The 25,904-nt window shown below is 42.8% G+C and overlaps 1 protein-coding gene across 1 annotated transcript in view; it reads right to left on the bottom strand.

The window, feature by feature from the left end:
* Window positions 1-25,904, bottom strand: part of LOC138675041 (guanine nucleotide-binding protein G(q) subunit alpha) — a 183,087-nt gene that overhangs the window by 84,460 nt on the left and 72,723 nt on the right. The window contains exon 2 of the mRNA XM_069763001.1: window positions 24,926-25,110. Coding sequence (XP_069619102.1) covers window positions 24,926-25,110 — 185 coding nt within the window. The remainder of the gene's footprint in view (window positions 1-24,925; window positions 25,111-25,904) is intronic.

Raw genomic sequence — 25,904 nt, 5'->3', positions numbered from 1 at the left:
CCTAACGATCCCTGTGTGGCCTATTTATAAAAAAAAACAACAATCAGGTTCCTCGCATCATGTTCTCATTCACTTTATGCAGTTAATAGCCCTCTGTGTCTGTACTGCTACATACTTAGGCAGTTAACTGGTTCATGCAGCTTTACATGAACACCCGAGCCTTACACTATAGCTGGTCCGAATAACTAAAGCAATTGTTACCATCCACCTCTCGTGTCTCCCCTTTTCCTCATAGTTTGTAAGCTTGCGAGCAGGGCCCTCATTCCTCCTGGTATCTGTTTTGAACTGTATTTCTGTTATGCTGTAATGTCTATTGTCTGTACAAGTCCCCTCTATAATTTGTAAAGCGCTGCGGAATATGTTGGCGCTATATAAATAAAAATTATTATTATTATTATTATTCCTATGTGTGCGGAATCCCCGCGATTCCACACAAAGACTGAACATGCTGCGTTTTTTTCCGGAATGTTATTCCGCCACGGAAAAAAAACGCAGCATGTGCACAAAAAATGCGGAATGCATTCTAATAATAAGATGCTTAATGTGAGCGTTTTTTTTTTTGCTGTTTTATAGCAAAAAAAATGCGAAAAAGCATGAACGTGTGCACATAGCCTAAGGTTACGGTCACACTGACTATTGGGGAGTTATTGATAATGCAGACTTTCTGCACCTAGAAGGTTACTTGCATTTTTCTTCAAAAATACGTAGTGGAAAAAACTCATTGTGGGAACATAGCCTAATTGACCACTGTGTAGCCACAGAATTCAGTGTTTGTCTGCTCAGAAAGTGAGGATTTTATATTGAAGCAAACCCAAGAAGGAATAGCTTGATTTAATAAAAAGGGAGAGGCTCATCCAAAAAACAAAAATAAAAAACACAATGGAGTCTACAACAGAAGAATCTTATGCTTTTAAATGAGGTAGATGTCCTTCCTGAGGTCCTAGCCATCCAATTTAATAAAGATAGCAAATCCATAGTACAAGACGGCAAAGAACGAGAAGTCAAAAAGGCTCACAAAACAACTGACAATTAAATTGTAGAAATACACGGGACCAAACTTGATGTTGCGTTTCCGTCAGGTTTTTTTTATTTTCTTTTATCTACTTTTTGTTGTCCGCAGCCCATTTTTGGTTCATGAGAAATTGATTAAATTGGTGGCTTTTTTGAAGTCTATGTTACATGTGTTCACGCCTGTGTTTTTTTTCCTCTAATGTTCACCATTGTAGACGTGGCTTTCTTTTTCCAGAGGTTTTTAAAAAGTCACAATTTTGGGGGTATTAAGCGTACGCCAATATATTTGAATTTTTAGGAGCACTAAAATTTTTGCACAAATGTCAGGAGTTGTGCAAGACTAAGACTAAACTTTTTCTGCAAGTTTTCAGATCAAAAAGTGGCATAAAGTAGAAAATAAAGAGCATTTATTTGTTTTGTACAAAATTCATGAACCACAATGCTGAAAAACCTAATGGAAAAAAGTAAAAAATGGCGAATGGTGAATTGGAACCTTTGTTTTGGAGAAACCACAGTACAATCGTTTCGTAAATCTTAAAGGATTATTCCAATGTGGGATATTTATGGCACATCCACAAGATATGTCATACAGATTGGGTAACTATGAGAGCCACCTCTGAGCCTGTACCTATCTTTAGAAAGAACCCAGAACAAGGCATGAACCCTTTAGTGACAGAAATTTGGTAATGACCAAATGATACTTCAACGTATCCCACTGACTCGGAGATTGTTTTTTTGTGACATATTGTACTTCATGCTAGTGGTAAAATAAATTCGATATTCCTTGCGTTTATTTATGGAAAAAAAAAAAAAACGGAAATTTGGCAAAAAAAATTGCAATTTTCAAACTTTTCATTTTTGTACCCTTAAATGAGAGAGTGGTGTCACTCAAAATACCATATATACTCGAGTATAAGCCGACCCGAGTATAAGCTGACCCCCCTAATTTTGCCACAAAAAACTGGGAAAACTTATTGACTCGAGTACAAGCCTAGAGTGGAAAATGCAGCAGCTACCGGTGAATTTCAAAAATAAAAATAGATGCTCCATACCGTTCATTATGGCCCCATAGCTGTGCCATATAGTGCTCTGCACCGTTCATTATTGCCCCATAGCTGTGCCATATAGTGCTCTGCACCATTCTTTCTTGCCCCATAGCTGTTCCATATAGTGCTCTGCACCGTTCATTATTGCCCCATAGCTGTGCCATATAGTGCTCTGCACCATTCATTATTGCTTCATAGCTGTGCCATATAGTGCTCTGCACCATTCATTCTTGCCCCATAACTGCCATATAGTGCTCTGCACCGTTCATTATTGCCCCATAGCTGTGCCATATAGTGCTCTGCACCGTTCTTTCTTGCCCCATAGCTGTGCCATATAGTGCTCTGCACCGTTCTTTCTTGCCCCATAGCTGTGCCATATAGTGCTCTGCACCGTTCATTATTGCCCCATATATGCTCCTTATAAATCTGTGCCATTGCTGCTGCTGCTGCAATAATAAAAAAAAAAAAAGCCATACTCACCTCTCTTGATTGCAGCTCCCGGCGTCTCTTTCCGGCGTCTCGTCCCGGCGTCTCTCTGCAGTGACTGATCAGGCAGAGGGCGCCGTGCACACTATATGCGTCATCGGGCCCTCTGACCTGAACAGTCAGAGCGCAGAGACGCCGGGAAGACAGAGCGGCGCCGGGAAGATGGAGCGACACCCGGCAGCTGGAACGGGGACAGGTGAATATAATACTCACCTAGTCTTGCGGCTCCTGACGCTGCCCCTGCCTGTCACACTGTCCCCGGGTGCCGCAGCTCTTCCTGTCAGCGGTCACCGGCACCGCTCAGAGGAATGAATATGTGGCTCCACCCCTATGGGAGTGGAGTCCATATTCATGAGTCTAATGAGCGGTCCCACGTGACCGCTGAAGAGGGGAAGAGCTGCAGCACCCGGAGACCGTGGGACGGCAGGGGGAGCGCCAGGACTAGGTAAGTATGCCTCAGCGCCCTCTCCCCCTCACCCGCCGACCCTGCCACCCACCGTGACTCGAGTATAAGCCGAGAGGGGCACTTTAAGCCCAAAAATTTGGGTTGAAAATCTCGGCTTATACTCGAGTATATACGGTAGTTAATAAATAACATTTCCCACATGTCAACTTTACATCAGCACAGTTTTGGAAACAATTTTTTTTTTTTGTTAGGATGTTATAAGGGTTAAAAGTTGACCAGCGATTTCTCATTTTTCTGACAAAATTTTCAAAACCATTTTTTTTCAGGGACCAACTCACATTTGAAGTGAGCTTGGAAGGGGGGGGGGGGGAGGGTCAATATAACAGAAAATACCCAAAAGTGACATCGTTCTAAAAACTGCACCCCTCAATGGGCACAAAACCACATTCAAGAAGTTTATTAACCCTTCAGGTGCTTCACAAGAACTAAAGCAATGCGTAAGGAAAAAAAATGAACATTTTACTTCTTTTCACAAAAAAATTACTTTGGAATCAATTTTTTTTTTATTTTCAAAAGGGTGTCAGGAGAAAATGAACCACAAAATTTGTTGTGCAATTTCTCCTGAGTACGCCGATACCCCATATGTGGGGGAAATCCACCGTTTGGGCACATGGCAGGGCTCAGAAGGGAGGGAGCATAGTTTGACTTTTTGAAGGCAAAATTGGCTGGACTCAATGGTGGCGCCATGTTGCATTTGGAGAACGCCTGATGTACCTAAACAGTGAAAAACCCCTAATTCTAACTCCAACCCTAATCTCAACCCTAACATAACCCTAACCAAAATCCTAATCCCAACCATAATCACAACCCAGCACACCCCTAACCCTAATCCCAACCCTAACCACAACCATAAACCTAACCACAACCCTAGCACCAATCCCAACCCTAGTTCTAGCCCCCAACCGAAACCTTAGCCCTAGCCCATCCCTAACCCTAATGGAAATAAATACTTTTTTAATATTATTTTTACTTAATTAAGGGGGAGATAAAGGGAGGGTTGATTTACTATTTTTTTTATTATGATCACTGTGATGGGGTCTATCACAGTGATCAAAATTAACCAATAGGAAAAATTTCCTACTGTTGCCAGGTGCAAATCTCAGCGGGAACACTGCACATGCACCTGCCATTTTGTTCCCAGAAGAAGACACCGACGACCGGGGGACAGGCCCAGGGGATGCAGGAGGGTCCAGGTACACCGGAGGACCGCATTTCTCTCTCCTCTGATGTGTTAGAACATATCAGAGGAGGGAGAAATTAAACCCGAAATCGGACTTTTTTTTACTTTTTGCGGTCGCTGTTATTCCGTGAATAACGGTGATAGCAACACTGGGGTCGGTAAAAACCAACCTAAATCATGTTCTCTGGGGTTGAGCCGAGGGGCGCCATAGCCTTATTTCTCAGCTCCCTTAAAAAGCAGCGCTGAAGAATAAGTACCCTTAACTGCTGCCATTAAAAGGCGTATCGGAATTCAGTACCACAATGGCATGGGTGCAGATTTCTTAATTCCAATAAGCTACTTGATGTACTGTAATGTACTAATGCTGCAATCTTTATATAAAGGTACTTTTATCTTGCAGTGTTGCATTTCCTAATGAGGCAGGACTAGTCCGGCGAGAATTCTCTTCCCCCATACTACTCCTGCCTTGGATCTTCTTATTACACCTCCCTATGCATGATTTCACAGCCTGCATAACAGACTAGACAGTGTATGGTGTCTGACAATCAAGCCCAGGGAGGTGTGATTAGAAGATTCAAGGCAGGCGTAGTATAGGGGAAGATACTACTATTATTATCATCATTTATTGTTATAGTGCCATTTATTCCATGGCGCTTTACATGTGAGGAGGGGTATACATAAAAACAAGTACAATAATCTTAAACAATACAAGTCATAACTGGTACAGGAGGAGTGAGGACCCTGCCCACAAAGGCTCACAATCTACTACTACTAGACTATGCCTGTCTTATTAGGATAGAATATTATTATTATTAAGACTAAGTAGTCTTAAAACAGAGGCTGGACAGACATCTGTCTGAGATGGTTTAGAGAATCCTGCATTGAGCAGGGGGTTGGACATTATGACCCTGGAGGTCCCTTCCAACTCTAACATTCAATGATTCTATGATATATGATACTACAAAATAAAAATACATTGTACAAAGACTACAAAAACTACGGAAAGTAGTTCCAAAGTTCATAAATAACACCTTTATTATGCACATAGATAAATATAAAATTCATAAAGAAAAATGCCTTTCTCAAGGAGCATATTTGCCGAAACGCGCATCGGGGTGGATGGGCATGCCCCAGTGAACAGTCCAACATTCTATATCAGGTATTGTGTGTACACTTTGGGAATTTTCCCTATTATATTCACAAATGTGATTTATTCTATTGCATGTATCTTTACCTTGGGTAAATATGTATTATTCCTGATGGACGTTATATTATTCACTTGAGTGGATTTGGTATGTAATATGGGACATAAACAAACTTGGGCGGGGATTTGTGATGTTGGTGTCATCGTTTTAACCCTATGTCAGTTTTTCTGTATGAATTTTATATTTATCTATGTGCATAATAAAGGTGTTATTAATGAACTTTGGGACTGCTCGTTTTCTGTAGTTTTTGTTGTATTTTTTGCAGTTGTTCTATTAATATCCATATTATGGTGGTGATTGTTTTTGATATATTATAGTGACCTTCTTGAATAGTATAATATTACCACCTATAATGTTCATCAAATTTGTGTTTTTTGCATTGTACAAAGAATGCAGTATCACATAAAACACATGATCAGATTAAATAGTAACATTTGGGGACCTGAAATGTCCGTATCATGTGCTATTACAGGTAAGAAAAGATGTTCTGGTTCCTGTGTTGGCAGGAAAGAACCGGAGGTCACTTTTCAATGTAAGTCTAGGAGAGACTCGATCTGATTTTCACAGACTCGCATTGAGAGCTTGTGACTGTTACCTCTGACTTCTGGTCTGTTACAATTTGTGGTCACACGATGGCACTGCTGGACCGAAAAAGCGCTGATAAAAGGTGAAGATTAGCAGCAGACTGTAAGTAGCAAAAGAATGTCACACCCCTTCCAGGAAAAGTGGTGCAGGCATTGTTGGAACGGTGCTGTTGCAGGGTGAGCATATGCCGTTTTTACTTTAATTGAGGCCCTGAACTGATTTAGCTGGGATGGTCCAGTAGTGGACAACCCCTTTAACCCCTTCATGACCTTGGGATTTTCCGTTTTTCAGTGTTCGTATTTCGCTCCCCTTCTTCCCAGAGCCATAACTTTTTTATTTTTCCATCAATATGGCCATGTGAGGGCTTATTTTTTGCGAAACGAGTTGTACTTTTGAACGACATCATTCGTTTTACCATGTCGTGTACTAGATAACGGGGAATAAATTCCGAGTGTGGTAAAATTGCAAAAACAGTGCAATCCCACACTTGTTTTTTGTTTGGCTTTTTTACTAGGTTCACTAAATGCCAAAACTGACCTGACATTATGATTCTCCAGGTCATTACGAATTCATAGACACCAAACATGTCTAGGTTCTCTTTTATCTAAGTGGTGAAAAAAAAATTCCAAACTTTGCTAAAAAAAAAAAAAAATTGCCCCATTTTCCGATACCCATAGCATCTCCATTTTTCGTGATCTGGGGTTGGGTGAGGGCTTATTTTTTGCATGCCGAGCTGATGTTTTTATTGATACCACATTTGTGCAGATACGTTCTTTTGATCGCCCGTTATTGCATTTTAATTCAATGTCGCGGTGACCAAAAAAACGTAATACTGGCGTTTCACTTTTTTTTCTCACTACGATGTTAAGTGATCAGGTTAATGCCTTTTTTTATTGATACATCGGGTGATTCTGAACGCGGCGATACTAAATATGTGTTGGTTTGATTATTTTTTTTTGTTTTATTTTGAATGGGTCGAAAGGGGGGCGATTTAAACTTTTTTTTTTTACTTTTGCCATGCTTTAACCCCTTCCCGACCTGTGACACAGCGTATGCGTCATGAAAGTCGGTGCCAATCCGACCTGTGACGCATATGCTGTGTCACAGAATGATCGCGTCCCTGCAGATCGGGTGAAAGGGTTAACTCCAATTTAACCCGATCTGCAGGGACAGGGGGAGTGGTAGTACAGCCCAGGGGCTTCGATCGCTCTGACTGGCTGTTGAAAGTGAAACTGCCAATCAGAGCGATTTGTAATATTTCTCCTATTAAAACTGGTGAAATATTACAATCCAGCCATGGCCGATGCTGCAATATCATCAGCCATGGCTGGAAACACTGGTCCGGCAGGCAGATTCGTTCCAATGTGCATTTTGATCACTATGATAAAACCTATCACAGTGATCAAAATAAAAAAAAAATTGTAAAATCACCCCCCCTTTGTCACCCCCATAGGTAGGGACAATAATAAAATAAAGAAATTTTTTTTTTCCACTAAGGTTGGGGTTAGAACTAGGGTTAGGGTTTCGGTATGTGCACACGTATTCTGGTCCTCTGCGGATTTTTCCGCGGCGGATTTGATAAATCCGCAGTGCTAAACCGCTGCGGATTTACTGCGGTTTCTCTGCGCATTTCACTGCGGTTTTACAACTGCGATTTTCTATTGGAGCAGTTATAAAACCGCTGCGTTTCCGTGCAGTTTTTCTGCAGCATGTGTACAGCGATTTTTGTTTCCCATAGGTTTACACTGAACTGTAAACTCATGGGAAACTGCTGCGGATCCGCATCCGCAGCGTTTTCCGCAGCATGTGCACATACCTTTAGAATTAGGCTATGTGCACACGGTGCGGATTGGGCTGCGGATCCGCATCAGATTGGCCACTGCGGATCCGCATAGGTTTACAGTACCATGTAAACCTATGGAAAACCAAAGTGCCTTTTACCCGCGGATTTTTCAAAAATGGTGCTGAAAAATCTCACACGAATCCGCAACGTGGGCACATAGCCTTAGGGTTAGGGTTGGAATTAGGGTTGTGGTTAGAGTTGTGATTAGGGTTATGGTTAGAGTTGAGATTAGGGTTAGGGGTGTGTTGGGGTTAGGGTTGGGATTAGGGTTAGGATTAGGGGTGTGTTGGGGTTAGGGTTGTGATTAGGGTTATGGCTAAAGTTGAGATTAGGGTTAGGGGCGTGTTGGGGTTAGTGTTGGAGGTAGAATTGAGGGGTTTCCACTGTTTAGGCACATCAGGGGTCTCCAAACGCAACATGGCGCCACCATTGATTCCAGCCAATCTTGTATTCAAAAAGTCAAGTGGTGCTCCCTCACTTCCGAGCCCCGACGTGTGCCCAAACAGTGGTTTACCCCCACATATGGGGTACCAGCATACTCAGGACAAACTGCACAACAATTACTGGGGTCCAATTTATCCTGTTACCCTTGTGAAAATAAAAAATCGATTGCTAAAAAATTATTTTTGAGGAAAGAAAACGTATTTATTATTTTCATGGCTCTGCGTTATAAACTTCTGTGAAGCACTTGGGGGTTCAAAGTGCTCACCACACATCTAGATCAGTTCCTTTTGGGGTCTAGTTTCCAAAATGGGGTCACTTGTGGGGGGTTTCTACTGTTCAGCCACATCAGGGGCTCTGCAAACGCAACGTGACGCCCCCAGACCATTCCATCAAAGTCTGCATTTCAAAACGTCACTACTTCACTTCCGAGCCCCGGCATGTGCCCAAACAGTGGTTTACCCCCACATATGGGGTATCAGCGTACTCAGGAGAAACTGGACAACAACTTTTGGGGTCAAATTTCTCCTGTTACCCTTGGGAAATTAAAAAATTGCAGGCTAAAAAATCATTTTTGAGAAAAGAAATTTTTTTATTTTTATTTTCATGGCTCTGCGTTATAAACTTCTGTGAAGCACTTGGGGGTTCAAAGTGCTCACCACACATCTAGATTAGTTCCTTTGGGGGTCTAGTTTCCAAAATGGGGTCATTTGTGGGGGATCTCCAATGTTTAGGCACACAGGGGCTCTCCAAACGTGACATGGTGTCCGCTAATGATTGGAGCTAATTTTGCATTTAAAAAGCCAAATGGCGTGCCTTCCCTTCCGAGCCCTGCCGTGCACCCAAACAGTGGTTTACCCCCACATATGGGGTATCAGCGTACTCAAGACAAACTGGACAACAACAATTGGGGTCCAATTTCTCCTATTACCCTTGGCAAAATAGGAAATTCCAGGCTAAAAAATCATTTTTGAGGAAAGAATTTTTTTTTTAAATTTTCATGGCTTTGCGTTATAAACTTCTGTGAAGCACTTGGGGGTTCAAAGTGCTCACCACACATCTAGATTATTTCCTTTGGGGGTCTAGTTTCCAAAATGGGGTCACTTGTGGGGGAGCTCCAATGTTTAGGCACACAGGGGCTCTTCAAACGAGACATGGTGTCCGCTAACAATTGGAGCTAATTTTCCATTCAAAAAGTCAAATGGCGCGCCTTCCCTTCCGAGCCCTGCCATGAGCCCAAACAGTGGTTTACCCCCACATATGGAGGTATCGGCGTACTCGGGAGAAATTGCCCAACAAATTTTAGGATCCATTTTATTCTATTGCCCATGTGAAAATGAAAAAATTGAGGCTAAACGAAATTTTTTTTGTGAAAAAAAGTACTTTTTCATTTTTACGGATCAATTTGTGAAGCACCTGGGGGTTTAAAGTGCTCACTATGCATCTAGATAAGTTCCTTCCGGCATCTAGTTTCCAAAATGGGGTCACTTGTGGGGGAGCTCCAATTTTTAGGCACACGGGGGCTCTCCAAACGTGACATAGTGTCCGCTAACGATGGAGATAATTTTTCATTCAAAAAGTCAAATGGCGCTCCTTCCCTTCCAAGCCCTGCCGTGCGCCCAAACAGTGGTTTACCCCCACATATGAGGTATCAGCGTACTCAGGACAAATTGGACAACAACTTTCGTGGTTCAGTTTCTCCTTTTACCATTGGGAAAATAAAAAAATTGTTGCTAAAAGATCATTTTTGTGACTAAAAAGTTAAATGTTCATTTTTTCCTTCCATGTTGCTTCTGCTGCTGTGAAGCACCTGAAGGGTTAATAAACTTCTTGAATGTGGCTTTGTGTACCTTGAGGGGTGCAGTTTTTAGAATGGTGTCACTTTTGGGTATTTTCAGCCATATAGACCCCTCAAACTGACTTCAAATGTGAGGTGGTCCCTAAAAAAATGGTTTTGTAAATTTCGTTGTAAAAATGAGAAATCGCTGGTCAAATTTTAACCCTTATAACTTCCTAGCAAAAAAAAATTTTGTTTCCAAAATTGTGCTGATGTAAAGTAGACATGTGGGAAATGTTATTTATTAACTATTTTGTCTCACATAACTCTCTGGTTTAACAGAATAAAAATTCAAAATGTGGAAATTGCGAAATTTTCAAAATTTTCACCAAATTTCCGTTTTTATCACAAATAAACGCAGAATTTATTGACCTAAATTTACCACTAACATGAAGCCCAATATGTCACGAAAAAACAATCTCAGAACAGCTAGGATCCGTTCAAGCGTTCCTGAGTTATTACCTCATAAAGGGACACTGGTCAGAATTGCAAAAAACGGCCAGGTCATTAAGGTCAAAATAGGCTGGGTCATGAAGGGGTTAATAGCCTTTATGGGAGGCTAGAAGCTGGCACAACTGGATCGGCTCAGATACATAGCAGCAATCATCAGATCGCTGCTATGTAGCTGAATTGCAGGCTTGCTATGAGCACCGACCACAGCGTGGCGCTCACAGCAAACCGGCATCAGTAACCATAGAGGTCTCAAAGACCTCTATGGTTACTATGCAGACGCATCACTGACCCCAGATTATCGCCGGTTAAATGCCGCTGTCAGCGTTTGACAGCGGCATTTAACTAGTTAATAGCGGCAGGTGGATCGCGATTCCACCCGTCGCTATTGCAGGCACATGTCAGCTGTTCAAAACTGCTGACATGTCCCGGCTTTGATGCGGGCTCACCGCCAGAGCCCGCATCAAAGATGGGGGTTCTGACCTCGGACATACTATCCCATCCGAGGTCAGAAAGGAGTTAATGTGTGGAATTTTTCTGCCATGATTTATTTTTAATTTAAATTCTTTATCTTAATAAACTTAAGATGTTTATATATGGATTTGTCTTCCTGAATGATTGCCGACACCCTCTCAATATCAGACCGCTGCCAAAACAAATACCCATCCCCCATCAAGATGCTTTTGCAGTCTAAGTAAAAGCAGCGGCTTTGGGATTAGGCATTTGCAGCATGTAATGTCTTTTTATCTACAGACAGATCACTAGTCAGCAAAACGCAGCTGTTATCACTAAGTGGACATTGCATATTTCCAAGATTGTGTCCACATCTGGAAGATAAAAACACTGCAAAACCAAGAATCCTTGACTCATTGTATTGCAAAGCCAATTATCATCAACAACTTATTGCTCGCTGACCGCTTCTAGACGTACTGCAAACAGACGCACAAGCATAGACTCCTCATGGTATCCAACAGATTTACTGAACTCATGATGTGGGGATTCCCTAGCAATCAGGCAACCCCCACATGTACTTATGCTGGCTAACAGATGTAAATCATTCAGCTGCGGCAAGAAAAACGAAATCTCCGAGCTCTAAAAAATACTCAGACGACCCCTGAGCGTGCCCCAGAAATCTCTAGTAACGAGTATATTCGCTCATCACTAAAAATTACCTATTGTTTAAATCAGGTTTTTGTGTTACATGTATTTTTTTCTTAAATTGAACTTAATCTTTTGATATGTACCGTATTTAAAAAAAAAAAAAATTTGTAATCTTGCGGGGTCTGGTTTGCCGAGGGATTTCTCCACAACCTGGTATCTCTCAACCAGGCCGTCCAAGTCATCTGCATTCTGTGGGTCACCCTCGGCAACCCAGGTCAGCATTTGCCTGGGGAGGGAGTGGACGAACCTTGTCCATCACCACAAGCTCAACCATTTGGGCTGGGAGTGGAAGTCTCTGGCTGCAGCCACTTTTGAACCAGGTGCAATAGATCAAACATTTGGGAGCGTAGAGGTTTGTCAGCAGCATACGCCAAGTAGTAGAGTCACTGAGCCCTTACCGACATTGTCACTCCCAGGGGTGACAGAATTTGATTTTTTTTTATCTGCCATACTCTTTGGCAGCCTGTATGGCTAAGTTTGGGGTTCACCAGTCAAATATGGGGCAGCACCTCTGCCCACTGCTCTGATGGTAGCCTCTCACACACAGTCCAGAAGGCTTCGACATCATCCCTGGGGTCATTTTCTGTAAGCTCGTCTTAACGTTTTCTGGACGTGCGCGTCATCACCTGAAGACGGAGAGGAGATCGCCCGCTTTACACGAATCGCCTCTGCCAGGAGCTCCATTTGCCGTGTTAGCGCCTCCTGCTGCTGTCGCTGCATTTGGTGTTGAAGCTGCATTTGGTGTTGAAGCTGCTGTGCTAACAGCTTATTCATCTCTTGCTGCGCCGCTTGCTGCTGCTGACTAGCGAGCTGATGTTACTGCTCTACTTGGACTAGATGCTTTACAAGCTCCTCCATGCTTGTGCCTGGAACGCTGCCCGCATTCTCCACCACGTTTGAGGGGTTGCCACGCTTACCTGCTTTCCTCAGGTAGACACAGGAATACTTTAGTGGTGAAGCACCTGCTGGTTTATTGAAGTCAGCAAACACCAAGGCAGGGTTCAGAAAACAAAACAGAGCCTTTCCGGCTTAACGGAAAACAAAAAGTGTAACAGAGTCCTTTTCTCTGCAGGTTTCAACCTACAGACACCTGGTAATGTCCTCCACTCCTCCTTGGAGCTCCGTGGGAGTACCTCCTCTCCCAAGACACTACCCAGACTGTCTCACATGTCCAGGTATTTAACCAGGACCATGTGATGATCACATGATTGTGACATCACCGCAGGTCCTGCTAGTACACATGCTGGTGTCGGCTGCAGGAAGAGATTTGGTGAGCACTCTCCCTCCCACTCTATGAATGCTCACATAAAACCAGCCCATGTATGCAGCTTACTTTAACCCTCTCAGCACTTAATGTGCTGGAGGAAAAATATCCTGGTTTCATACCACTGACACCAACATGCGCACAGACACATCTCTCCTCGCACACTGTGCCAGTGACCCTGTCACATAGGGTACTGTAAAAGAAACCTTAAGGCTAAGTGCACACGTTGCAGAACTGCTGCGGAAATTTCCGCGGGTATATCGCATGCGGAATTGGTATGCGTATTCCCGCTAAACACTAGCGTTTTGCAAGCGTAATTAGCTTGCAGAATGCTAACGTTTTCCAAGCGATCTGTAGCATCGCTTGGAAAACTGATTGACAGGTTGGTCACACTTGTCAAACAGAGTGTTTGACAATTGTGACCAACTTTTTACTATTGATGCTGCCTATGCAGCATCAATAGTAAAAAAATTTAAGGTTAAAAATAATTAAAAAAAAAAAAAAAATTGTGATATTCTCACCTTCTGGCATCCCCCGCAGCGTTCCCGATGCTCGCAATGCTCCCGTTCCCAGTAATGCATTGCGAGAAAGACCTGTGATGACGTAGCGGTCTCGCGAGACCGCTACGTCATCACAGGTCATTGCCGCAAGGCATTATTGGGAACGAGAGCATCGCGAGGAGCGGGAAGACTGCCGGGTATGCAGGAAGGTGAGAATATCACAATTTATTATTTTCTTCTTTTTTTTTTTTTTTTTACAATTATATGGTTCCCAGGGCCTGGAGGAGAGTCTCCTCTCCTCCACCCTGGGTACCAACCGCACATGATCCGCTTACTTCCCGCATGGTGGGCATAGCCTCATACGGGAAGTAAGCGGATCAATGCATTCCTATGTGTGCGGAATCCCCGCGATTCTACAAAAAAGCAAACTGTAAACAAAAATTGCGGATTGCATTCTAATAGGTTTGTTTTTATAGCAAAAAAGAGCAAAAAATCCTGAACGTGTGCACACATCATAAAGGTGGTGGCTGTACTATAATTTTAATTGGAATGTGTCATTTTACACAATTTCACAAACTCACGCTAAAAGCAGGCTGGGATCCCTGTGGGAAAAAAAGGTTTTATATCCCAAAATGTTTGAGAAGAGCAAAATTGCTAAAATGTTCATGCATAGTGCTTCAAATGTCAATGGGGCTGGAAAAAATGAGCACAAAAACCCCCCAAAATAAAAACACTTTTCTATTGGAACAGTGCCACTTTTCTGTCATTAATTGCTGGCTACAGCTAAATTAGCAGCTGCTGATTTGCTGTAGCTTTGAAATTCTGTAAAGGTACCGTCACACTGAACGATATTGCTAGCGATCCGTGACGTTGCAGCGTCCTGGCTAGCGATATCGTTGAGTTTGACAGGCAGCAGCGATCAGGATCCTGCTGTGCCATCGTTGGTCGGCGCAGAAAGTCCAGAACTTTATTTCGTCGCTGGACTCCCGCAGACATTGCTAAATCGGCGTGTGTGATGCCGATTCAGCGATGTCTTCACTGGTAACCAGGGTAAACATCGGGTTACTAAGCGCAGGGCCGCGCTTAGTAACCCGATGTTTACCCTGGTTACCAGCGTAAACGTAAAAAAACAAACATTACATACTTACATTCCGGTGTCTGTCCTTCGGCGTTCTGCTTCTCTGCACTGTGAGCGCCGGCCGGCCGGAAAGCAGAGCACAGCGGGAGACAGACACCGGAATGTAAGTATGTAGTGTTTTTTTTTTTTTTACGTTTACGCTGGTAACCAGGGTAAACATCGGGTTATTAAGCGCGGCCCTGCGCTTAGTAACCCGATGTTTACCCTGGTTACCAGGGGACTTCGCATAGTTGGTCGCTGGAGAGCTGTCTGTGTGACAGCTCTCCAGCGACCACACAGCGAAGCTGCAGCGATCGGGATCGTTGTCTAGATCGCTGCAGCGTTGCTAAATGTGACGGCACCTTAAGGCTATGTGCACACGTTCAGGATTTCTTGCAGACATTTCCAGAACATTGTGATCTGGCCTCAGGATAAATATGAGCGTGAGGCCCTCAGACAACTGAGGGACTCTAACACCTACTCCAGACTGTCTTACAATCCTCTGGTTTCTTTCTCTCTCGGTCTCCAGGGTATTCTGGTTCGAGCTCTGGATAATAATATTATTACCAAACACGTATTGGATGGTCTGACGGTGAAATACCCTAAAGTTTCGACTTTAGGGTATTTCGAGGATTTTACCTCCTTCCTAAAATCCACAAAGATGCCCTCGACCCTCCGGGGCGTCCGATTGTGTCGGGGATTGGGGGTCTATGTAACCCCATATGTCAATTTATTGACTTCTACCTTAAACCCCTAGTGGAATCATTACCATCGTATGTACGTGACACAATGGACGCCATGGCGAGGGTCGATGGCATTTTTGTGGATCATGATACCCTGATGGTGACCGCCGACGTGGAGAGCCTTTACACCTGCTATTCTAACCGGTGCATTAAACACGGATATCGCAGGGCGAGGGCTACTCCACCCGGTGATCTTCTTAGGGGCACCAGAGCTCGTACACTTTCTACTAACAATGGACCAATTCGGTTCATATCGACATTCAATCATGAATGGGAGGACATGCGGCAGATCCTTTCTAAACATTGGTCAATTTTGAGTACTGAGCCCTCCCTGGGGGCATCGGTGGGTGACTACCCCCTTATGACTGCACGGAGGTCCAAAAATTTGAAAGACCTCCTAGTTAGCAGTCATTATGTGCCAACCCCGAGGCATCCATTCGGCTCTAAAGGCCCTACTCCAGGATTTATACCATGCGGTAGCTGTCTTGCCTGCGCAAATGTCCTGCGCTGCTCCACCTTCAGTAGCTCCGACGGTAAAAAAAACTTTTGAAATCAGACACAGGATTTCTTGTAGCAGTACAAACGTGATATATTATGCTACCTGTGGTTGCTCTAAAATCTATGTAGGGTTAACGTCAAGGGAGCACAGAGTTAGGGTTCGTGAGCACGTGCGGGACATTTGCGCGGCCAAGACAGCGGCCGATATTACCCTCCTCAAAACCGTCCCCCGCCATTTCAGACAACATCATAACAGTGATCCATCATCTTTCAAAGTGAGGGGGATTGATGTAATCCATCTGGGTATAAGAGGGGGGGATTATAAGAAAATATTAGCGCAGGTTGAAGCTAAATGGATCACCATACTGGACACTCTGACCCCAGGGGGTCTGAACGAATCCCTGTCCTTCTCCTCATTTTTGGGACCTTGATGGTCATATATTTGTCAGCACATCTTGGTATTTATTCCTATTAGCCACCCACGGACATCTGCATAGGGTGTGTTTTTTATGTTTTTGTTTTTAACTGTTTTATGTTGTTTTGTATACTGATCACCATATTTACACTTTGCAGTGGGACCTTCAATATATGGGTCTGTTCCGGGATATTATTCCATACTGGTTGCGCCACTGAAATAGGTGTCGTGGAGGATATGACAGAGGACCTTGGATCTATCTGGCGGAGATAGAATTGTTAAAAATATGTATAAATAATCTCCTTGTAAAAAATGTAATACAGTGGGGCAAAAAAGCATTTAGTCAGTCAGCAATAGTGCAAGTTCCACCACTTAAAAAGATGAGGCGTCTGTAATTTACATCATAGGTAGACCTCAACTATGGGAGACAAACTGAGAAAAAAAAAATCCAGAAAATCACATTGTTTTCTTAACAATTTATTTGCATATTATGGTGGAAAATAAGTATTTGGTCAGAAACAAACAATCAAGATTTCTGGCTCTCACAGACCTGTAACTTCTTCTTTAAGAGTCTCCTCTTTCCTCCACTCATTACCTGTAGTAATGGCACCTGTTTAAACTTGTTATCAGTATAAAAAGACACCTGTGCACACCCTCAAACAGTCTGACTCCAAACTCCACTATGGTGAAGACCAAAGAGCTGTCAAAGGACACCAGAAACAAAATTGTAGCCCTGCACCAGGCTGGGAAGACTGAATCTGCAATAGCCAACCAGCTTGGAGTGAAGAAATCAACAGTGGGAGCAATAATTAGAAAATGGAAGACATACAAGACCACTGATAATCTCCCTCGATCTGGGGCTCCACGCAAAATCCCACCCCGTGGGGTCAGAATGATCACAAGAACGGTGAGCAAAAATCCCAGAACCACGCGGGGGGACCTAGTGAATGAACTGCAGAGAGCTGGGACCAATGTAACAAGGCCTACCATAAGTAACACACTACGCCACCATGGACTCAGATCCTGCAGTGCCAGACGTGTCCCACTGCTTAAGCCAGTACATGTCCGGGCCCATCTGAAGTTTGCTAGAGAGCATTTGGATGATCCAGAGGAGTTTTGGGAGAATGTCCTATGGTCTGATGAAACCAAACTGGAACGGTTTGGTAGAAACACAACTTGTTGTGTTTGGAGGAAAAAGAATACTGAGTTGCATCCATCAAACACCATACCTACTGTAAAGCATGGTGGTGGAAACATCATGCTTTGGGGCTGTTTCTCTGCAAAGGGGCCAGGACGACTGATCCGGGTACATGAAAGAATGAATGGGGCCATGTATCGTGAGATTTTGAGTGCAAACCTCCTTCCATCAGCAAGGGCATTGAAGATGAAACGTGGCTGGGTCTTTCAACATGACAATGATCCAAAGCACACCGCCAGGGCAACGGAGTGGCTTCATAAGAAGCATTTCAAGGTCCTGGAGTGGCCTAGCCAGTCTCCAGATCTCAACCCTATAGAAAACCTTTGGAGGGAGTTGAAAGTCCGTGTTGCCAAGCTAAAAGCCAAAAACATCACTGCTCTAGAGGAGATCTGCATGGAGGAATGGGCCAACATACCAACAACAGTGTGTGGCAACCTTGTGAAGACTTACAGAAAACGTTTGACCTCTGTCATTGCCAACAAAGGATATATTACAAAGTATTGAGATGAAATTTTGTTTCTGACCAAATACTTATTTTCCACCATAATATGCAAATAAATTGTTAAAAAAACTGTGATTTTCTGGATTTTTTTTCTCAGTTTGTCTCCCATAGTTGAGGTCTACCTATGATGTAAATTACAGACGCCTCTCATCTTTTTAAGTGGTGGAACTTGCACTATTGCTGACTGACTAAATACTTTTTTGCCCCACTGTATATCCATATGTGACCGCTATCTCTGTATCTGTATTAATTGTGCCTCTGGATATTTTTGCTATACCACCATTTTGATAGCACTTCCCTTGATAAAGCGGTCGATTAAGGATGCAAAACGTGCGTCGGGGGGCTTTTTCTGCACACCCAGCCCAGGACCCTTCCACCCCAGCTAGTGGTAAGTGCCTGCCGACCCTCTTTTATTACTATTGCCCCGCCGTGGGGATCTACCTACGGGGGGTTCTTTCTTATTCCATCTGGCAGACACACTTACCAGTGCCATAGTATCTTTTTGCACATGCACTTTATGAGTTAACTACTGTCAGGCACTTATAGACGAGGGCTAGTGGTGGGTCCTGTTGACCCTGGTGTGTTGTTCTTGCACACGTGTCATTTTTACGCATGTCTTTTATATATATATATGTGTATAATACTATCTGTATTGTCAATAAACTTTCATATATTTCTTATATATACCTAGTACAGCTCGTATTTTTCTCCTCTTTAAGCATGTGATTCTGAGTGGGTATACTCTGTGCTTTTTGGGCTAATTTTAGCCCTCCCTGCTGACGGGAATATGTCAGTGAGGTTTTTGTGGCTACTATTTCCTGAGCAAAACAGGACATTTTCTGCAAGAAATCCACATGCGTTTTTTTCCGCAGATTTCCCAATGCAATGATATAGTGGGAAATCCGCAAAATTAATGAACATGCGGCGTATTTTACCACGATGCATTCTTTCGCGGAAAAAACAGCATCATGTGCACAAAAATTGCGGACTTCATTCTAAATGATGGGATGCATAATGTATGCTGTTTTTTTGCGGTTTTATAGCGTTTTTATAGCGAAAAAACACACAAAAAAAACGCAAAAAATCAGCAACGTGTGTACACAGCCTTAGGCTGGTTACACACGTCAGTGTGTCCGGTACATGTGGTAAGAATTTTCACACGTGCCGGACACACACTTACACATGTAGACACATTGAAATCTGCACTTCAGTGTGGTTTCACGGACCATGTGACCCACGTGAAGAAATGTCAGTTTACCAGCAGCAAGAGCTCCAGAAAGTTCCACACATGTGCACACGGATGACACACTGGCATGTCATCCATGTAACACGTCCCAGCGTCTGAGAAGCAGCAGTACAGTAAGCGCTGTTTCCCGGCGCCAGGTGCTGACGACGGCTCTCCTCATTCTCCCCTGCTCTGCCAGCGATCAGCACAAGTAGATAATCTTTATGTTTTTTGGTGTGCTGAATCTGAAAATTACCTCCGTTTTTTTCATAGGACATCACGTTTCCTGACAATTTAGGTAACGATGTTAAATAAGGCAATACTGTGAAATAAATGAAAATAGACTTATAAAATCTTTTTTATTACAAATTTTTCATGAAAAACATTTTTGAACTGAAATGAGCTCGCTAACACTCACTAAAATTGATTTTTTTTTTCCCTGTGAGGCTCCTTTTGGTACATTTGTGAGTAGCATCAGGAATGTCTCCCTGAAGCATCCAACAGTAGTCTTCCATCATTGCAATGCTCAATTTTCCCTGATATCTTCTTTCAATCTCTTTAATGTCCTGGTGGAATCTTTAGCCTTGCTCTTCACTCACAGCTCCCAAATTTTCAGGAAAGTAGTCAAGGTGGGAATGGGGGAAATTAACTTTCAAACTCATCAGGTAACCTAAAGCTTGAATTACATTCAGTATTCGTCTATCGATCTTTTTGTAGTCAGGATCTTTTTTTATTGCCTAAAAATTTCTTTACAACCTCTTTAAATGCAATCCACCCTTCTTTTTGAGGATCTGTCATGGTATTGGAAAACTCAGGTACTAGATGGTGGCCCGATTCTAACACATCGAGTATTCTAGAATATGCATGTCCACGTAGTATATTGCACAGCCCACGTAGTATATTGCCCAGTCACGCACTATATTGCCCAGTCACGTACTATATTGCCCAGCCCGCGTAGTATATTGCCAAGCCCACGTAGTATATAGCAATGTGGGCATCATATCTCGGTTATAAAAAAAAGAATTAAAATAAAAAAAGTTATATACTCACCCTCCGTTGGCCCCTGGATCCAGGAAGCGTTTACCGACGCTCCTCGCGCGCTCCGGTCTCAAGAGTGCATTGCGGTCTCGCGAGATGATAACGTAGCGGTCCCGCGAGACCGCTACATCATCATCTCGCGAGATCGCAATGCATGGACCGGTCACCGGAGCATCGCGAGGAGCGGGAAAGGTGCCGGAAGGTGAGTATATGATGATTTTTTTTATTATTATTATTTTTAACATTAATCTTTTTACTATTGATGCTGCATAGGCAGCATCAATAGTAAAAATTTGGTCACACAGGGTTAATAGCAGCGTTAATGGAGAGCGTTACACCGCGGCACAACACGGTCCATTAGGGCTGCCATTAACCCTGTGTGAGCGCTGACTGGAGGGGAGTATGGAGCAGGCACTGACTGCGGGGAGGAAGGAGCGGCCATGTTGCCACCGGACTGCCCCCGTCGCTGATTGGTCGTGGCAATGGTCGTGGGCGTTTTGCCACGACCAATCAGCGACTTGGATTTCCATGACAGACAGAGGCCGCGACCAATGAATATCCGTGACAGACAGAAGGACAGAATCATATTGGATTTTGATTTGACCCATCAAACCTTCAACATTGATGCAAGAAACCAACTTGTCTTCTTGGGCAAAGTAAGGAAATAACTCCTTTTTATGATGTCTGAATCATGAAAGAGACACTCCTGGTAACAATAAATTCCTGCTTTTGAGCCTTGATCCGAGTAACTCAACAGCATCTTTGGTAAGATTCAAGTCTTTTACTAAATCTTTCGTCTCCTCCTAGGAAAAAAAAAATTGTCTTGAATCATCTTCAAAGTCAGAACTTGTTTCGTCATCAAGTTCAGGTATGATTCCACCTTCATCAGAGATAGGCATCTCTTCCAAGGTAGCAAGGGCCTTGGGTACTGGTATATCTGTGCCGTAGGGGGATGGGACGATTTGCTGAGTGAAGATTGGGGTAGGAAATTGAATGCTTCCATTTGAAGTTCTACCCTTTCACATTGCATGCACAAAAGTAACAGTCGTCACTATGGTTCTTTTGCTCTCGCCATACCATGGGAAGCCATAACAAAAAGCTTTTTTTTTTTTACCCTTGAACCAATTTCAGAGGTCTTCAACACATCATTTGCACACTTTATGAAGTGCCCAAACTTTATCTTGATCTCCAAGTTTTAGTCCGGCGTATGCAAAGTAAACTTTTTCACATAGTCTGTAATATTCAGCTGTATATTCATCACAAAAAAACACAAAGGGTCAGGCAAAGGAAAGGGTTTCCCCAAAGACATAATGCTAATTTGGGGAAACACAGTTGTTGAATGAATTTCCAATGCAAGTTTCTTGAAAGCATAAAGACCTTTCAGTATGTCACTAACCACCTGACTGCCACCAGCCAATCACGCAGTTCCTATTGATGTTAATGGGGAAAGAAAATGAACTGCCTGCCGATGATTCACACCAGAGTTTGCAGAAGAACCTATAGGTTTATGGCAAGTCCTGACGTTTAGGATTTTTTTCAATATTTTTTTTGTTATCAAAACATCGTAATACATGGAGATTATGTGAAACTAATCAAACAGCTTTTTAGTTGCAGACCAGTATAAGGATTGCCTGGAGAAGAAAAGCTGAGCATTGCCATGACTCCTGCGTCATGCCTACAGTAAAGCATCCAGAGACCATTCATGAGTTGGCGCTTTCACAATTTTACATAAAAACATTGTCATGAATAAAGAACAGTATGTAGTCATCCTTCAAAGGCAACTTCTCCCAATGATCCAGGAGCAATGTGCTAATGTACAAAGCTTTTCCAGCATGACGAAGACCACGTCACAAAGCAAATGTGAATAAGTGGCTCGATGAAAAAAAAAACTGGTCCATTGCCAAGAAAGTCCCCAGAACTCAATTCTATTGAGAACCCGCGGTCAATGTTCAAAAAAAGTTTATAAACTTATGAAATGGTTATACCGTATATACTCGAGTATAAGCCGACCCGAGTATAAGCCAAGGAACCTAATTTTACCTAAAAAAAAAAAAAAAATGGGAAACCTTATTGACTCGAGCATAAGCCTGGAATGCATTGTCCCCTCATCCCCATCCTGGTATGGAAGGCTCCTCATCCCTATCCTTGTATTCATGGCCCCATACCTATTCCTTGTATGCATGGCTCCATCCCTATCCTTCTATGCAGGCCCCATCCGTATCCTTGTATGCATGACCCCATTCGTATCCTGGTATGATTGGCCCCCAACAAAAAAAAAAAAATTTTAAAATAAACCACTACACTTACCTTCCTGTGCTTCCTCACGGCATCTTGTTCCGGTGCCAGCAGCTGCTTTGTGCTTGTAAGCAGCACATGGCAGGAACGTCATGCCCTGCTCACAAGCAGAGAACAGCTAAAGGAATACTCACCACTCCCCACGCCGGAACTATGTGCGTGGAGGGCAGTGAGTATTAAGTAGCGTGTACAGTGTCTGCCAACGGGCGGTCACATGCGCTGCTACTTAAAAGAAATTAATATTCACCTCTCAAGTAGCGGCACACATGACCGCCCGGCAGCTGCAGGAGCCGGCTGCAGCTGACACTGTGCGCGCTATTACAGACAAATGAATATTCATTGCCAGTGCAGTGAATATTAATTTGTCTTTAGCAGCGGGCACAGAAGTTAGCAGCAGCCGGCTCCTACCTCTGTGACCTGATGCTCTACCGCTGCCCCTCCCCCTCCATGTTCTGGACACCTCACTAGAATATAAGCCGGGGGGGGGTGGAGTTTTCAGCACACAAAAAATAAACTCAGCTTATACTCGAGTATATACGGTAACTGTAATTCAGTGATTTTAGATCTTTTAGTCACAGTTGTAGGTTTAGTTTACTTTTTTTAAACAGCCTGGCCTCATTGAGAAAACATTTAAAAGCAGCGTGGACAACCCCTTTAGCCAATGTGTGATCCATGCTGCCTTGCATAAACTATCGGGTTCACTTTATGAGAAAATAATTTCGTCTTCATGCTGTAATTTGATGCCATCTTTGAAGATAACTATTTGTCTTCCCCAAATAATGTTTTTGGTGCATCACTGAAATATAATTATGAGGATAACCAAATAAAAAGTCAATTCATTTCAATAAAATCGGTATTAAACTGGAAAAAAAAATTATTCATCCATGCACTCATGTGACTAACTGAATACATCTTTTTGTTACACAACATCCTTGATGAAATGATAAGATTACAACACATTGTGCTGCTAACAGATTCGAAAAAGGAGAAAAGCTTTGTATCATAGTATATGATGGCTACATTATTTTAATATTTGCTTTTATTCCTCTATACGTCTTACCATACAGGTTGATTAATTTGGGATTTTGACAGATTGGACTCATATAGACACAGGGTTACCAAATATGTTTATTCTCTTATTTTAATAGAGTGATCTAAATTTTTAAATATTTGTTTTAAAGAAACATTTTTAAATATATTTATTTTTTTGTTACTTTTTTTTCCTAATAGGCTATGTTTTAGGCTGGTCTACACTGGAGAGCAGTCATAGCATACGGATGAAAAAAAAAAAAAAAAAAAGAGGAGCCAAAGCATAAAGCTAAGCAGGAAGAAGAGTGCTGAAATGTTACAATTTATCTCTTGCCGGAAACAGGCCAATTGGTCACCACGTCTGTCACTATAGAGATAATGAACATTTCCTTCTAGTTCAATGAAAATACATAAGCATAGACAAGAGTAAAAATATTTTCCTCTAACATGGAAAAAATGAGAGACGGGAAAATACAAAACATCATTTACATTTCTCATGTAGAATAAACGGTGAAAAATGGGTGCTTATTGTTGGCACCTATGGGATAAAGGTTGCATATTCATCTTTGCATTACAGTAATCAAATATATCTAACCAGTATAAATTATTATTATATTCAAGTATTATAAGAAGACTGGTGTGACCGCAATGTAGTGCGTGAAATTGTGCTACTTGAAATAGGGTCTACAATAGTGAAGCGACAGCCAAAATCAAGCTACTCGTCAGACTAAGCGAAGGGCTCCTATGTCTTTCTATATGTGCTGTGTACTGTAGTGTTATGTATAGGCTGGAATCTGGAGATCCATTTCCAAATTATTTTTTTTGTAAGATCAAGAATGGCGCAGTTTAGCAACTCCAGTATGCGGACGCCACAGAGCGGGATAATGATCATGCTAGAACGTAGAAAGTCATGCTGGACTGCTACATAGGTCATCGGAATCAGGGCGATGCGCACGTTGTGTAATTTAAGTTTGCGGATTTCGCTTCAACAATTCCGCGATAACATCTGCATGTGTTACATACAGTACATGTAAATCTGCGAGAACTTAAGATTTTAGCTTGAAGATTTTATATCATTTTTACGAGTGGGAAGGAGACTGTGCAATGAATAAACTACTGTTCAGTCACCCAGGCATTATGCCCATAATCCCTTAGCTTATTTAGGAGAATATTGCAGGAGGATAATCACACCTCAGCACCACAGGTCCAGCCAGCTGGCAGACGTAGTATCGGCTCCCCCAGTCCATGTAGTGAGGTATTGGTAACATTGAACTAAGGAGAGCACAGGGTGAGGCCTACAAGATGGAAAAAAATTGGAGTGCGGCCACGCTTCTTATAGTGGATTTTACCTCCTTAAATTGCCACCTCTCCAGTTCACAGTCACACTTACCTTGTTGTGTTCATACTTGTATGGAATTTTAAGGGTCTCCATTGCCCGAATCATAGCTTGCATTGCAGTGAATATGTTCTGGTACACAAGCTTAGTGAAGCCCCTCTTATCTTCATCAGAGTAGCCAGATCCATGGATAATCCTCATCTGCTTGATGAATGTGCTTTTTCCACTTTCTCCAGTGCCTAAAAAACATAGAGATTGCTAAATCAGTCGAAGAGACCCAAACCTGATCTGACCCAATACATAGCATGAGTGGAAGCTACCCATAACAATGGGCATGTGGGAACAGCCACAAAAGCCACGAGGTTGAATTCTGACACACTGAGAAGATCGGTAGCCCTATTCAAGTGCAGAATCGGCCCCTCATCTCAAACAGTGCAGGCTGCATTGTCAAACTGTGCAGTCCATTTCTCTGTCTACATACACAGATACTGGGACGCTCATTTACAACAACCCCAGAGAGCTTTGCATCGGTCACGCTCAACACAACTTTGCGTGGACCACAGCAATGGTGCTACTGTTCAGTAATTCATGATTTCATCACGTGTAAGGCTTCAGTCAGACTTTATGTAGGTGCTCTATTGAATACCACTGCTTAGGTGAACCGAGACATACGTTGGCCTCTGGCGTATATGTTTAAAAAATATATATTGCCTTAACTACTAAAATATCCTTCTCTGCGGCCTCCAAACATCTCACACCTCGCTAGCACGTCCTTAACTATGCTGCCCGATTAATCCACCTCTCCCTTCACTACCCATCTGGCCCCCGACAATCCCTCATCTGCCTTTCTATTCCTCAGCAAATCCAGCTTTTATTACTTACGTGTTTATCCAAAAATAAGACCTGCCCCAAAAATAAGCCCTAGCATGAGGTTACAGAATTTTAGGAGCATACTTGAAATATAAGCCCTAGCTACAGTCAGGAACAGTGTTTCGTGGGGAAAAAGGGGGTAAACTGGTCAATTGCCCTGGGC

This window comes from Ranitomeya imitator, chromosome 1, assembly GCF_032444005.1.
Source record: "Ranitomeya imitator isolate aRanImi1 chromosome 1, aRanImi1.pri, whole genome shotgun sequence".
Classification (NCBI taxonomy): domain Eukaryota; kingdom Metazoa; phylum Chordata; class Amphibia; order Anura; family Dendrobatidae; genus Ranitomeya; species Ranitomeya imitator.
This window is presented reverse-complemented; position numbering and strand designations above follow the sequence as displayed.